The sequence below is a fragment of the Neophocaena asiaeorientalis genome, unplaced genomic scaffold (assembly GCF_003031525.2).
Source record: "Neophocaena asiaeorientalis asiaeorientalis breed wild unplaced genomic scaffold, Neophocaena_asiaeorientalis_V1.1 scaffold150, whole genome shotgun sequence".
NCBI classification, from domain to species: domain Eukaryota; kingdom Metazoa; phylum Chordata; class Mammalia; order Artiodactyla; family Phocoenidae; genus Neophocaena; species Neophocaena asiaeorientalis.
The window spans coordinates 15,800,894-15,817,947 of NW_020176571.1; the positions used below are offsets into that span (position 1 = coordinate 15,800,894).

The following is a 17,054-nucleotide window of genomic DNA, read 5'->3' on the forward strand; positions in this document are numbered from 1 at the left end:
GAGGAAATAACAGCTATAAAAAAATAAACAGAAATGCTTTGTGACACCCTCTGAGATACCTGATGGATATTTGAGTGGCTTTTTGCAGTATTCTGTGTGGTGTAATCATGTCCGGTCTCCCCTTAGCTCTTCAATAATGTCCCCATCACTTGATAATGCCTTGTAGAGTGGAATGGATTTAGCATGTGGGGGGATGTGATGAAGTGGTGGTAGTGAAGCTAGGCTCTGGGTGAGAACTGAGGCTGCTGGTGGTATCTGGTTTACACGAAGGAGGCTGATGGAGTCTCCCAGGAAGTCTTTGTTTGATTTGGACCATAGGCCAAAGTAGTTAAGAAAATCCCTGAGGCTCCCCACATTGTCACCCAGCCCTCCAGGGTTCTTGGGGTTTGGGGCCTCAAAAGGCCCAATAGAGATGGTATTGGAAAAGATCTACCCTCCTTTATAACTAAATATACAGATTTTCAGTTCCCTTTTCGGCAGAGCACAATATAGCCTTGACCCCCATTGATAACAAGAGGCGAAGGAAAGAAACATCGAGGATTAAGAGCAGTTCCCCTAAAAGGACTAGATGGGAGCTGCATTGGTCTACACTGTCCATCACAGATCGTCCCAGGCCAGGGGACTGCTGTCTAGTGGGCCCTTGCAGGCAGGGGAGCGGGCAGTCCAGGCCCATCTTCCTACATAGAATCCTAGAGAGTGAAAACATAAGTACTAAGGAGATTATGAAAAGAGTATGCCAAGGGAAGAATCCAAAGGGAACATGCCAAGGTTAAATAAGAGCTTTAATTTCCTTATGAATTTGAAAGTCCCAGGCTTCTCATAGTAACTGCAATTAAAAGGCAGCCCCTGCCCTTATGCATTTTATGACTCTTGAAAAACAAAACCGATGTGTAAAGAGACAACAAAATTGTACTATGACTAATACAACGGTGCCTTTGTGGCATATCGTATATGCTTCATAAATTCTTGTTGTATTGAATAAAACTGAGTGAGAGATCCGGGAAGGGAGAATCCCTGCTCCACGAGTATTTCTCTAGAGAATATACTTTGTTTTTCTTTCTTTTTTTTTTTTTCCGCGGTACGCATGCTCAGCGGCCATGGCTCACGGGCCCAGGCGCTCCGCGGCATGTGGGATCTTCCCGGACCGGGGCACGAACCCATGTCCCCTGCATCGGCAGGCGGACTCTCAACTACTGCGCCACCAGGGAAGCCCTACTTTGTTATTTTTAATTAATGGAGTTAATGACTAACTTTTCTGGACAATTTCATACCAGAGGAAAGGGAGTAAATACCAAATATAGATTTAAAAGATACAACTGTTTTAAAATTTTAGGTGAAGGATGCTCTGCTACTCCTCAGTTGTACCACTTGTACTCCCATCTCAGGGCCTTTGTACCTCTGTATCTTCTGTCTCGTGTGCCCATCCCCTAGATACCTGTGTGTCTGGCTCTCTCGCTTTATACAGGTCTCTGATAAATGTCACTTTTTCAGAAAGGACTTCCTTGATCTACTTAAATAAAATTAGCTCTGTTCCCAGCCCCGACTCACCATTTGCCTCTCATTCTCTATCCTTTACGCTACTCTAGGCATCTTTATAGCTTTATCATCATCTGGTCTATGTTTATTTGTGTATGTTCTATCTCCTTTCATTAGAATTTTAAGAGCCAGGAGAAGAGAGATGCATCTTGGTCTGTTCACTAGTATATAGGTTATGTCTGGAAGAGTTCCTTGCATATAATAGGCACACAGTAAATATTTGCTTAATGAATAAATGATTACATAAAAAGAGTGTTTTATGTTATACTTCCATGTATGTACTATACAGAGTATATATTCATATATATATAATATATAAATTTTAGTGTATATATATTATTTTTGTGTTTTCGAAACTATAGTAATTTTCTTTTTGTAATTTATTTTTTATTGAAGTATAGTTGATTTAAAATCTATTAGTTTCAGGTGTACAGCACAGTGATTCATATATATATTCATATATATATATATATGAGTATATATATTTTTTCTTTTTCAGATTCTTTTCCTGTATAGGTTATTACAAAGTATTGAGTATAGTTCCCTGTGCTATACAGTAGGTACTTGTTTATCTATTTTCTATACAGTAGTGTGTGTCTGTTAACCCCTGACTCCTAATTTATCCCTCCCCCCACTTTTCCCTTTGGTAACCATAAGTTTGTTTTCTATATCTGTGAGTCTATTTCTGTTTTGTAAATAAGTTCATTTGTATCATTTTTTTAGGTTCCACAAATAAGTGATGTAATATATTTGTCTTTCTCTGTCTGACTTACTTCACCTAGTATGATAATCTCATCCATGTCGCTGGAAAGAGCATTATTCCGTTCTTTTTAATGGCTGAATAGTATTCTACTGTATATATACACCACACCTTCTTTATCCATTCATCTGTCATGGACATTTAGGTTGCTTCCATGTCTTGGCTATTGTAAATAGTGCTGCAGTGAACATTGAGGTGCATGTATCTTTTTACATTATGGTTTTATCTGGATATATGCTCAGGACTAGGATTGCTGGGTCATATGATAGCTCTATTTTAGTTTTTTTTTGTTTTTTGTTGTTTTTTTTGTGGTACGCCGGCCTCTCACTATTGTGGCCTCTCCCATTGTGGAGCACAGGCTCAGCGGCCATGGCTCACGGGCCCAGCAGCATGTGGGATCTTCCCGGACCGGGGCACGAACCCGTGTCCCCTGTATCAGCAGGCGTACTCTCAACCACTGCGCCACCAGGGAAGCCCTCTATTTTAGTTTTTTAAGGAACCTCCATACTGTTCTCCATAGTGGCTGCACCAATTTAAATTCCTACCAACAGTGTAGGAAGGTGCCCTTTTCTCCACATCCTCTCAAACATTTATTATTTGTAGACTTTTTGATGATGGCCATTCTGACTGGTGTGAGGTGATACCTCACTGTAGTTTTAATTTTCATTTCTCTAATGATTAGGGACGTTGAGCATCTTTTCATGTGCCTGTTGGCCATCTGTATGTCTTCTTTGGAGACATGTCTATTTAGATCTTCTGCCCATTTTTTGATTAGGTTGTTTTCTTGATATTGAGCTGTATGATCTGTTTGTATATTTTAGAGATTAATCCCTTGTCAGTTGTATTGTTTGCAAATATTTTCTCCCATTCTGTAAGTTTTCAACAAATGAAGTAGAAGAATAGTTTACTTGAGAATAACTTAAGGATAGCAGTGCGACTGTTACTCTCCATCATTACATTTTTTCATATCTAAAACCACTCGCCTCTTTAAATACATGCAAAGTTTTTTTTTTTTTTTAATTTTGCATCTAGTTGTGGTTTCCTGCAGCTTACATCCCTTCAGTAATAGGTCTGGTGAGGTTTGTTTTTTTTTTCCAAAAAAGTCCCTAAAAAGGTATTCATGTTTGTATTAACAAATAAAAAACAATAGAACATAGCACAGGGAACTGTTTTACCTACAGAAACACACTTTCAACTCTCTGCATTTCTCATGCTATTATTAACAATATCTCTGCTTGGACAGAACCATTTTGTTTCCATGCTAACTGCTCATTTGTTTCTCCTGTGAACTTTTTAAATTCGGTGTTTGGCAGCAGTTTTGTTTTCCTTGGAACTAAGTACTGTGTAACATACTGTTAGCTGAAGGCTGTGATGTAGAAATTTATTATTAAAAATAAAAGAGAAAAGAATTTATTCCATAAGGATGAAAATGACTTAGTGTCAGGGAAGTTAGGATTTTCAAAATGCTTTACATAGCAGATTGTGTTTCTCTGAAAGGAACTATATCTTATTTCCTAGGAATAAATTGAAGCATCTTCATTTTGCCCATCCTGATTAAGGGGAGCTGAGAAAGAAGGAAAGATAGACGGTTTTACGGAGAATTCCTTCTCTTTGCCGTGTGTAGGCATCACTTTGGTGACCTATATATCCTCAAACCTTCTGGTGAGATGTTTATTAAAGTGTTATTACCCAGAGGAGTAATCATAGTTAAATAACCAAGAAGGTATTTTTTATAGAAGGTGAGAGACAAACATTTTTTTCTTCCTGAATTAAGCCATGTACTCTTTATCAACCAGAATGTATTTGAATTTCCTATTTATTATTCATTTTTTAGTTTCAATTTCTCTTTCTCTTTTACATTTCAATTGATCATAAAAGCAGAAGCATTCCTCCTCCAAAAAGAGTATCATATCAGGTTAATAAACTTTTTGTCTCTCTTCCCAGAATGGCCTAGGTGTCATGCTGCTCTTCACTTATCTTGAAAGTGTAGTCCATTCAAGTGACTTCAACTGCAAAAAGAAAAAAATGATTCCACAAATTCTACTTCTGTTCGTCGTCCATGACCCATTTCTGTCTTTTATCTAATCCCATGACATGTCAATGGACATCTGCAACTTAACACTAATCCCACCTGTGGACTCAAAGGATGTTTCAACTTTCTCACTGATATAACATCAACATCAGTTTGCACTTAATTCTGTAATTCATTGACTTATTATGCAAGCTCTCCTCTTTACTATTTATTATAACTGACCAATTTTTTTCATTTGTCCGAATCGTTAGTTAAGAGAGTAGGGCTAGGGAGGTATCTCTGTACTTCTAAAACATTTAGCTCTATGGTTCTGCTTTAATAGGAATAGTTACCAGCAGCCAAATGCTTCATTTTAACTTAAATAATCTGTAATATTGAATAAGTCAGGCAGTTTATCATACTATGGATAGTTTTTTTAAAAGGAATCATGATGCTTATTTTAGTCCTGGATCTGTGATCTGAGGACAGTGCTCTTATGACAGTAAAATAAATTCTGTGTCTGTAGATAGGGTAAAAATTCAAATGCTGTCATGTACCAATATGAAGCTGATACTCACTCCCCTTTCTGTGCCAGGTATGCAATAATCATGGGAGGAAGTAGAGTCCTGACACCCTATCCAGTCCTCCCCGCCTTTCCCTGCATTTAAAAAACAAATGCGAGAAAATACTGTAACAAACCCTGTATAACTCAACACTGAAGTAATGTTAAATTTTGGCTCAGATTTTTTCAATGAAAAGTATCAACGGATACTTTTTTAATGATAAAGCCCTTGTGTGATTTCCTCAAGTCCAAAGGGAATACAATCTTTGTTGATTTCCTTTGCCTTTCTTCTTATTGGATAGAGAACATTCCAGTATCTTATTCATTTCAGAGTTTTTTTTTATTTTGGGTATTTCACAGAGCATGTAGATTTATGTAACTTTTTATTACCTAGAAAAAAGTAGCAGCAGTATTATTTTAAAATACATTTTGAAATATTACCACATGCTTTGTCAACTCAGACTTTCAAATATATTATAATAATGGTATTAAATAGATAATATAAATATATAATGATACAGTGGAATAGAATTCCCTTAGCCTAAATCTCTCTCATTACTCTATCGTATACTGCAAGGAAATAACTCTCTCTGATACGTAACACATTTGACAAATTTACTATTTTAAAGCTTAAAATAAAAGGTTGGAGAGGGCTTCCCTGGTGGTGCAGTGGTTGAGAGTCTGCCTGCCGATGCAGGGGACAGGGGTTCGTGCCCCGGTCCGGGAAGACCCCACATGCTGCGGAGCGGCTGGGCCCGTGAGCTATGGCCGCTGAGCCTGTGCGTCCGGAGCCTGTGCTCCGCAACGAGAGAGGCCACAACAGTGAGAGGCCCGCCTACCGCAAAATAAATAAATAAATAAATAAAAGTTTGGAGAGTGAAACTTTTGGAGGTTTATAAGTTCTGGTTTGTAAATTCTCTTCTGTAGTAAGTGATGACCCAAATGAGTCTGCATTTTGGTTGTTTTTGTTCTTTGACTAAAAATTGTCTTTAAGATAGTTAATGGCAGAGGGCAGTGAATCCCATGGTTTTCTTACCTTAGTTCTGATCTTGGAGAAATGTTATATTCTTGACTTAGTATCTGTCATCATCAGATATTCCCCCTTAAATTCATATAGGTGGATGACAGTTCGTGTTTCTGATGTATTTACCTCTTTTAATTGTGATACTCATGCGTGGTAGAATTTACCAAGTTACCCTGTTCGTTTAAATTCACTAGCAAGAGGGTAATAGTCATAACAGCCTTTTATAACCTATTTTCTTGAGGACATTTAGATAAAATAGTGAGAGAGAGAAGGTAAGCCTTCTGCTTAAAAATCATTTTCATTTATCAGTCTAGTACTCAAGTTTATTATTTCTTTAGGGTTGCCAACGCAAGCATCTCACCTCCCTGTTATTAATGAAAGATATTCCCAAAGTCTCAATAGGACAATGGTTGAAATTGTCAAGAATTGTTTTGCTAGTTCTAGTGAATAATTACTTAAATATCCTTAGTTTATGTTTCTGAATCAGACTATTTCATTGGTTGATTAGTATTTAATCTTATTATAATTAACTTTAAATTAGTATTAATGAATATTTACTAGCAGATGTATTGCCAATAAATCTACAAATTTTAAAAATTAAAGAAATATCTACTAAGCGTTCAATTTTATGTGATGATTATCTGGGCTAATTTACCCAAAATTGCGTGCTAGCCAAATAATTAAATCATTGTAATACTTCTAAGGCTTGCAATAATCGACTGTCTTATTAAAAATGAGTAATTTAAAATGACGTAGTTGTATTTTTCACTCATTATACCATGAGCATTTCTCATGTAATTTTTTAAAAGGCTCTGAAGGTCAATTTTTTTTTTAACATCTTTATTGGAATATAATTGCTTTACAATGGTGTGTTAGTTTCTGCTGTATAACACAGTGAATCAGCTATACGTATACGTATATCCCCATATCCCCTCCCTCTTGCACCTCCCTCCCACCCTCCCTCTCCTACCCCTCTAGGTGGACACAATTTCTAATTGCTATATTATATTCTTTTCTATCCTATAATTTATTGAATAGTTACCCTTTTGTTGGATAACACAGTGATTAGCACATTATAACTACTAGATTCTTACAATTTTATTTACTGGTCAAAGTGTATGAATTTTTAGTAGTATGTAATATGTATTAAAGTTGACATACCTGGTACATGTCTATATTTATAAGTGTTATATGTGTATGCATATATATATATCAATATATATATTTGCTATATGTGTATACTTATCTCCCTAAATCCTAACCTAATATTCTACATTATCAATTTGCTAAAAAATAGGCAACAATTGTTTTTTGTTATTGTCTATACTGAATTTCTTTTACTTCCAGCAAAGTCAGTTGTTTCCCATAAAACTCTTGACTTGATATTTATTGTGTAAATTGTCCTTATCCTTTCTTCCAGTTATCTACTAGAGTTGTGTTTATTTCAAGTTTGTAGAGTTCTTAGTGTCCTGAAGATATTACCTACCATTTACTGCAGATATTTTGCCAATTTGACATTTGCGCAGACATTTGAAGATTTCATGTAGCCTGATAAATTCATCTGTGTTTTTTTTTTAATTTGGAAAATCTTTATATATTCCAAAGCAGTTTAAGTATTTGTCTTGATTTTATTCTATTTTATATTTATAGTTTGATCTTTTAAAAATTTAACTCTTTTTATCTATATAGAAGTTACATATATTGTAAGGTTCAGCTCCAAGTTTTTCTTTTTTCATTTGTTGAATAATTCATCAAATACCCATTGATTTTTATATTTTATTTTTTACCTTTTGTTACTACATGTACTTGAATTTATTTCAGAACTGTCCACCACATTTCATTTATTTGTATTTTGAGTCTTAAATCATTATCCTATAATTTGAGTTAAATTTTGTAATACACTTCAGTAACCACTAGGGCATTTTCATCTCTTCTAATATTTTGATTCTTAGAAGTTCATTCTCTCAGATAAAATTTAGGTGCTTGTGTTTTTCTATTTTTTTCTTAAAAAAATACAAACAGCTTTTGATTGAAATTGAGTTAAACCTGTAAATTTATTTGGGTGAAAATGAACACAATAATTTTATTGAATTCACTTGTCTCAACCAGGAGCACTGTATGTTTATCAGTAAGCTTTTACCATTTCCTGTGTATGGTTATCAAACATTTCTTGATAATGTTCAAAAGTATATTACCTTTTTGTTGCTATTGTGATCAGTTCCTTTGTTATAGCTACTGAAGAGTCACTGTTGTTGTACAGAAGAGTTAATGTATAGAAGTATGTTCTATAGTATGTCTTGTTAGCATGCTAACTTCTTAGTGGTAAGGAGTTCTTCCGTTGGTACACATGACTAGTGAGTATACTGGACAGAGAAATGGAATTTTATTCCTCTCAGTTGGTATCTTGCATTTTCTTAATGCTCTTCAAGTTAAATGTTATTTTCAATAAATAAATATTATTCTTTGAAGCAAAGTAGCTCAGGACTATTACAACTATGGGAATAACTTGATAATGTTTTGTAGTCTCTGTTTTTATGAAAATTTACATTTTGTGACTTTGGGGGCATATTTCACATTAAATAATTTTGCTCCTTCGAACTCTCATATTTTTGTGATATTATCGAAACAGAATTTAAAATGATTGAAATATTTTGGCCTTCTGGTTCTTGTCATTCTTGACAGTAGAGTAAGCTACACTAGTAGATTTCTGTAGCATATTTTCTTAATAAACTAGAAGCTTAATGGTATGAAAATAAAGCTTAACGTGGTTTAACATTGATCTAGAATGTTCCTGACAACCGTAAAGCTGTACATTACAGACTCATTTTGTCACACAGTGATATTAAAATATCTTCAAAACAACTAGTAGTTGAACTATTAGCTATCAAACCAGAAGTGTATTACTTCAGGTATGTTAATTTACTCATGAGGTCAATACAATACCCTACTATTAAAACATAGTTTTCAAAAGCCTCATTATTCTTTAAAATAAAGAGTAGAAATAGTTGCCATGTAAAATAGGTATCATTGGGCTTCCCTGGTGGCGCAGTGGCTGAGAGTCCGCCTGCCGATGCAGGGGACACGGGTTCGTGCCCCGGTCCGGGAGGATCCCACATGCCGCGGAGCGGCTGGGCCCGTGAGCCATGGCCGCCGAGCCTGCGCGTCCGGAGCCTGTGCTCCGCAACGGGAGAGGCCACAACAGTGAGAGGCCCGCGTACCGCAAAAAATAAATAAATAAAAATAAAATAGGTATCATTTAACTTACTGTCATTATTATATTATCTTACAGCTCATGGGGCATTCAGAATGGGACCACAAACGAGGGCCAAGAGGATCACAGGTAGGTTTCTTTTCCTTTCCTTTTTTGTATTTTGTGTCTTAACACTTTGAGCCATGAGTTTTCTAAAACTCATGAAATAATAATGAGAGAGAGGAAGAGACAAAAGAATCATGCCATTTGTTTTTATTTAAGTTAGCTGTAATTAAAGTCAGGTTTCAAATCCCAAAGGCAGATGCCAGTATATTCCTCTGAAGAGCTTTCCGGTATCCCAGACTGGTTGTGTTTATATGAATGTAGATTTTATATTCATCTTGTCTCTGCAGAATACAGTTTGATCAGCAACCTACTCTCTTGATTTTATTCCCTTCCTTTGAAAATTTTTCTATGTATTTTCTTCTTTTCTCTACCTTCCTGGTTTTGGTTAAATATTTTGAAATATAATGAGAATAAACCCTGAACTAATTACAGAGTTTTGTCTCTAAATGAACTGTCTTCTTCTTAGGGAAATAGAAAGATGAAAGGACCTATTATTTTGGAAAAGAAACAAATTATAAAACTTTCTATATTACCAGACTGTTCTCATTGTCTTACTTTATGTCTTAGGCAAGGAGAAAAGCTTCCATGACGCATTTATGCTTTTTAATGACCTAATTAGACAATGTGAATTTGTTTTGCTTCCGTAATTACTTTGTCTGACAGAATAAAGGCTGAGTTTTACACTAAGAAAATTGCCTCTCCTCCTAGGGTATTTTGTGAAGAAATGTAAAAATCATTTCTCTCTTAGCAGCCTGTGCTTACCTGACTGTAAACGTGCTAAATAAAAAATTAAGTGGGTGGAACATTTTAATCTTTGCTGCTCACATGTTTTATTTGCCACTAAAAAATATGGTTAAGAGAGAGTTTACTGTACGATACTGTATATGAAAGATCATTGTGAAATGTCAGCGTCTCCCAAGTGTTTTACAAAGCTGACATGACCTGTGCTGTCATTAAGATTGCACGGACAACAGTTTCATTTCGGTCACTAGGGAAATACAACCAAGTCAGTCAGTTGTTTTTAGGGGAGAGTTTAATAGCTGTGGTTTTATTTTTGTCCATTATCAATTTGATTAGTAGATAATATAAACCAGTCCAATTAAATTAGGATTATCCAAAAGGATTTATGCCTCATTCTCCCTCACTGTCACTTCCTTGTCTCCATTTTCTCTGGCAGCTCTCCCTCTGTACACATTTATTATTTTAAATCAGAATTTTCGGCAAAATTGGCAATGAAATGATGAAATTAATGCATGGTGGACGCTTTGTAATTCTAGACCAATCAGAAGTAAAGATGAGCACCAGTAAGAAACTCTGTGGTTTCTGATTATTGCCACCATAGACATTTTGACTCAGAACACACCAAGCAACTTGATGAGGGCATGTCCTTTCAAAGTAATGTAGTGTTTTTAAAATTTGTTGAAAAAATATATAATATACTCGCCATATAACCTATTTGGATATAATTTATCTTCAAGTTTGGATTGGTCACTCTGTCGTTATAAATTGAAATATAATGTCATAAAGGCCCAGCATCGTTTATGTTAACTTTAAACGTAAAAAATCCCAGAATGAAAATTTTTAGAATTCCAGCTATTGCACATAGCTAGAAAACTTCAGATTTCCACATATACATGAAAAATATTTTCATAAATAAAGTTTGATTATATTTAGAAGCTTGAGATGATTCTGAAAAGCAAGGCACTAGAAAGTTCTTGCATGAACTACCGTTATCAGCATCAAGGTTTTTCGTGAACCTCTCAACTAGCTAAATAAGCATTCGAAATGGGGTATACCTTTGTCTCACCCTTGACCCTCAACTCAGATTAAAAAAAAATTGTCAATGTCAAAAGCAAAAACACACACCAAAAAAAAAAAACCGATAACAATTACAACAGAATACTTTATTGTTTGGAAATTCCAGATTAGTCAATTAAGCACAAAAGTAGTAACCTCTTATCTAATTCTGATTCTCCACTGCAGGGGGGGGGGAAATGGGGGGGGGGAAGACAGTATATTTATGTTTTAGATGATTGATCCCTTCTTATTTTGCTACCATTTTCTTGGACAATATGTCTAAAGTCTTTCGGCCATTTGAAAGGAATTTCAGACAGACTGCATTTGAACACAGATCTCTAAGTATTTTACGACTACCACAAGGCCTTACTCAAATCCCATCTCAATTTAGTTTAATTGAAGACAGGTTTTTAAGCACTTACTATGTGGATAGCACTGTGGTAGGTCTCATTGAAGAAAAACTGAGTGACAAGTTTACTGCATTGCAAGAGCTTACAAGGTATGGTTGGAAATAGAGCAATACTTGAGTAGGTAATTTGCATATAAGGCAGAGTGGTAGATGTAAAATTAAGTATATAAACAAAGTGTGATAAGAGTTTAGGTGGGACAGAGTATTTATTTATGCCTAGTAGAACTGGGAAATTTGGTGGTATGTGAGGTGAGCCTTCAAGGTTGGGTAATAAGGTTTCAGAAGTGAAAAGAGGGAAAGGGGAAAGCTTGAGGAAAAGTCTGAACTGGTAAAGTGTGGGGTTTGGATTTCTGTGAATTTACTTTATAAACACTTCCTGCCTAGGGACTGTTGCAGGAACTACTGTGAAAGAATGATCCAGGGAGTGTCATTCTTTATTGAACAGGTACGAGGAGGAAGTAAGAAGGGTTAAGAATTTGTAATCCAGAGAAAGACAAATGCTGCATGTTTTCACTTATATGTTGAATTTAAAAAACAAAGCAAATGAACATATATAACAAAACAGAAACAAATTCAAAGATACAGAAAACAAATTAGTGGTCTCCAGAGGGGAGGGTGGAAGAGAGATGGGAGAAACAGGTGAAGGGGACTAAGAGATCCCAGCTACCAGTTGTAAAAAAAAATAAGTCATAGGGACGTAATGCACAGCCAAGAGAATGTAGTCAGTTATATTATAATAACTTTGTAGAGTGCATAATCTATAAAAATATCAAATCACTATGTTTTACACCTGAAATTAAGATATTTTAGGTCAAATATACATCAGTTGTTTTGGAAAAAAAAAAAAGAAGAATGAGTCCCAGTAACACAGGCCAGTTCACAGGGAAGATGTTAAGTTTAGTGTTAGAAGTGTTAAGAGAGAAGTGAAGATGACAATTCCAAAAGGGAATTTCAGACAAATACTTGGGGTGCCGTTCTGGGCTATGTAGCCAGATGAAAGCAGAAGATGTCAGTTAGGGAATGCCAATCATTCTTGTGATAATCAAACTACAGTAGGCAATGGATTCCAGAAGAAGGATATTAAAAGAGAAAAACAGAAGAAAGGCTCATTCTTGAGGGAGACTCAGTGTAAGGGCTGGGAGGAGCCTGGGGAGGGAGTTAAAGCATGTACATGGGCTCACTAGAGACCAGAGGAAGAAGTAATGCAGAACCCGAAGTAGTGAGTATACTGTCAAGTTACACTCAGAAGAAGGCTGAGACCACAACCAAAGTTTCAAGAAAACAAAAAAAGTAGGAAATGCTTTTGGATGTAGTGATGAGCAGGGCATTAGTGAACTCTGAGAATGCACTTTTGGTCAAGAAGAGGTGGAAAAATAGAATACAGAAATTAAGAAGAGAATTAGTGTGAGATAGTGGAGGAGTTTTGTTTTAAAAGAAAAGTAGAATTAAGAAAGAGGTGACAAACAGTTTCCTACTGTGTAGCTCAGGGAACTATATTCAGTATTCTATGATAAACCATAATAGAAAAGAATATAAAAAAGAATGTGCGTGTGTGTGTGTGTGTGTTTGTATATATATATATATATATAAATAGGTGGAAACAGAAATGAGGAAAATTTATTTTTATGCTAAAGTAGGATGTATGTCTTAATAACTATTAATGACAAAGAGAATCAGTAGAGAGAAGAAAATTCTCAATAGTGACCTATTTAAGGACTGAGAAAATAGTGTAATCCAGGGAAGGGAATGCAATTTCTCCCAGTATGGTCCTTTGGGCTGGTCCCTTTGACACCTGTTTATGTGTTTTTCTCACACTCCACCAGTTCCCACCCTAGACTCCGCCATTCACCCTAGTTCAGAAAAACTGACCATGTTCTCAAATGAACTACTGGATAGATCCACCAAAAAGCACAAGTGAAGAAGTTTTGGAAAGAAAGTAGGCACATTTATACCAGAAAAGGAGAGAAGAAATAGGGGCAGATAGCACAAAAATGAAAGAAATACTTTGAGCTTAATGACTTCAGTTTTCTTGCTAGAGAAAGGGTACATAAACTTGGGGATATTATAGTGGAAAGCCTTGAATGGTAGAAAATATATGGAGTACATTTGTTTTAGATTTCCAAAAATGGAACTGACTTGATGTGTGAACATACCTGGTAGAAAGCAGTGGGCTATGACAGATGTGAGTGGGTAGCCTGCAAGACAAATTTTAACGTATTTTACTTTAATGCAAAAAACACCAATATATGTCAGGAACTGTTTTTAGCCTTCGAGGAGTCAAAAATTGAACTAAATGACTTTGCCCTTCAGGAAGGAAGTATATAGTTTTGCCTAAAGGCAGCCTTAACTCAGAGGATAAAAATGATCAGCTCATATTGAGGGCATTCGTCATTACCAGGATAGAGTTAAACTTCTCCTGGCTTTCCTCCTACATGCTTGCTAAATAAAAGATTTTCTCAAATTTGATGTCATCTCCCAGAATTATATGTGCATTATCACAGATGATAAGGTGTACCTTTCATATCAAATACTTACATAGAAAAATACATATCTTACTTCAAGTAAATTCCAACACTTAATTGCATGTAACTCTTCAAACTCAGTAAGAATTTAATTAAAATTGATTTATTTACTCTTTACTCAATAATTCTGTGACATTTGTCAGCTCACAGCTTTCAAGCTGGTATTTTCTTCTTTTTATTTTTAAAGTATGTGGTCTCAAATAGTAGATCATCCAAATTTTGGAAGATGCTAAATGATAAATAAACTTTCAGCAGCAGGCAGAACTCTTTTCTCTGGCAGCATTTCCAGTAATACCAAACGAAGTCAGGGGATAAAATTCTCAGAAGGCAATTATGTTTTTTGCTTTTTCTTTCCTCTAAATTCTTGAAGAAAAGTTTTTCAGTGGGAAGTTAAGAGAAACCATAGAAAATTGCTCTCCTTTGAAAGCTTAAAAGTGGTAGAAGGGCATTGAAGGAGCCAATAATTTACTTATCACTTAGCTAAGGGTCTGTGAGAAAAGATGAATTTGTGAATTTGCAAACTTCCTAACACTTTACTGTGCTAGGAACCAGCAGGCCCATACTTATCAGTAGTTAGAGACTAGCCAGTTCTTTAGTATTTAGTATATTATTGATATACTAAACTATTTATCACTAGAGACTAGCAGATTCTGTAGTCATTTAGTGTGTGTGTGTGTGTATTAACATATATATTAATGTATATATACTACCAGCCAAGTTTTATCAATTACACTTAAGACTACTTATTGAAGAAACAGCTTACGTGTGATCTATCTAGTCTTCAAATAAGTTAGGTATTTTTTTAGACAATGAAATTCTTGTTTGTATGTTTCTAAGTCATTAGAGTATTGTATTACAATAAAAGAAATTAACTGAATATTCTGGTGGGAAAAGTAATAGATGGCACTAGGCTATTGGTATGCTTAAAATGAAATGAAATTGAAAATGTAACACGTTAAAATTTATGGGATGTAGCAAAAGCGCTTCTAAGAGGGAAGTGTATAGAGATAAATGCCTACCTCAAGAAACAGGAAAAGTCTCAAATAATCTAACTTTACATCTCAAAGAACTAGGAAAAGAAGAAAAAACGAAGACCCAAGTTAGTAGAAGGAAAAGATGATAAAGAATAGACAGAAATAAATGAAATAGAGACTTAAAAAGCAAAAGAAAAGATCAATGAAACTAAGATCTGGTTCTTTGAAAAGATAAAATTGACAAACCTTTAGCTAGGCTCACCAAGAAAAAAAGAGAGAGGACTCAAATTGATAAAAATCAGAAATGAAACAGGAGATGTTACAAACAATACCACAGAAACACAAAGGATCATAAGAGACTACTATCAATAATTATATGCCAACAAATTGGGCAACTTAAAAGAAGTGGATAAATTCCTAGAAACATACAATCTACCAAGACTGAATCATGAAGAAACAGAAAATCTGAACAGATCAATAATAAGTAAGGGGATTGAATATGTAATTAAAAACCTTCCAACAAAGAAAAGACCAGGACCAGAAGGTTTCACTGGTGAATTCTACTAAATATTAGCACTAATTACCACCAATCCTTCTCAGACTCTTTCAAAAATTGTAGAAGGTAGGAACACTTCTGAACTCATTTTATAAGGCCACCATTACCTTGATACCAAAACCAGGCAAGGACACTACAAGAAAAGGAAGTTAAAAGTCAATATCCCTGATGAACATAGGTGCAACAATCCTCAACAGAATATTAGTAAACTGAATTCAACAATACCTTAAAATGATCATACACCATGATCGAGTGGGATTTATTCCAGAAAAGCAAGGATGGTTCAAATCTGCAAATCAGTCAGTGTGACACACCACATTAACAAAATAAAGGATAGGAATCTTATGGTCATCTCAATAAATGCAGAAAAGAACTTGACAAAATTCAACATCCATTTATGATGAAAACTCTCAACAATATGGGTAAAGAGGGAACGTGTCTTAACATACTAAAGGCCATATATGACAAGCTCACAGTGGACATTGTACTGTGTCAGCTTTTCCTCTAAGAACAGGAACATGGCAAGGATGCCCACTCTCTTCACTTTTATTCAACATAGTACTGAAAGTTCTAGCCAGAACAATTAGGCAAAAAAAAGAAAAAAGAAAAAAAAGGCATCCAAATTGGAAAGTAAGAAGTAAAACTATCACTATTTGCAGATGACATGGTATCAGTTATAGAAAGCCCTAAAGACCCCATCAAAAAACTGTTAGAACTAATAAAAAAAATCCATTAAATTTGCAGAATATAAAATCAGTAAACAAAAATTTGTTGTTTTTTTACACTAATAATGAAGTGTCAGAAAAAGAAATAAAGAAAACAATCCCACATACAATTGCATCGAAAAGAATAAAATACCTAAGAATACATTTAACCAAGGAGGTGAAAGAACTGAATATTAAAAATAACAAGACATTAATGAAAGAAATTGAAGAGGTCACAAAGAAATAGAAAGATATTCTGTGCACATGGATTGGAAGAATTAATATTGTTAAAATGTCCATAATACCCAAAAGCAATCTACAGATTCAGTGCAATCCCTACCAAAATTCCAATGGTATTTTTCAGAGGATAGAACAAACATTCCTAAAATTTGTATGGAACTATGAGATTCCAAATAGCCAAGCAATCTTGAGAAAGAAGAATAAAGCTTGAGACATCACACTCCCTGATTTCAAACTATATTACAAAGATAAAGTAATCAAAACACTATGGTATTATCATAAAAACAGACATATAGGTCAATGGAACAGAGTAGAGAGCCCAGAAATAAACCCACACATATATTTATGACAAAGGAGCCAGGAATATACAAAGAGGACAGGACAGTCTCCTCAATAAATGGTGTTGGGAAAAATTGGACCACAGCATGCAAACACATAAAACTGGACCACTATCTTACACAATATACAAACATTAACGCAAAGTGGATTAAAGACTTGAATGTAAGACCTGAAACCATAAAACTCTAGAGGAAAAGATAAGTGGTAACCTTCTCGACATAGGTTGTGGTAATTATTTTTTTTAATCTGTCACCAAAAGCAAAAGCAACAAAAGCAAAAATAAACAAGCAGAACTATATCAAAC

At 35.0% G+C, this 17,054-nt stretch overlaps 1 protein-coding gene across 1 annotated transcript in view; it reads left to right on the forward strand.

Annotated features, from left to right (window-relative positions):
- The window catches only part of PDE3A (phosphodiesterase 3A), a 303,987-nt gene that overhangs the window by 174,820 nt on the left and 112,113 nt on the right, over positions 1-17,054 (forward strand). Inside the window, exon 2 of the mRNA XM_024733371.1 lies at positions 9,183-9,233. Coding sequence (XP_024589139.1) covers positions 9,183-9,233 — 51 coding nt within the window. The remainder of the gene's footprint in view (positions 1-9,182; positions 9,234-17,054) is intronic.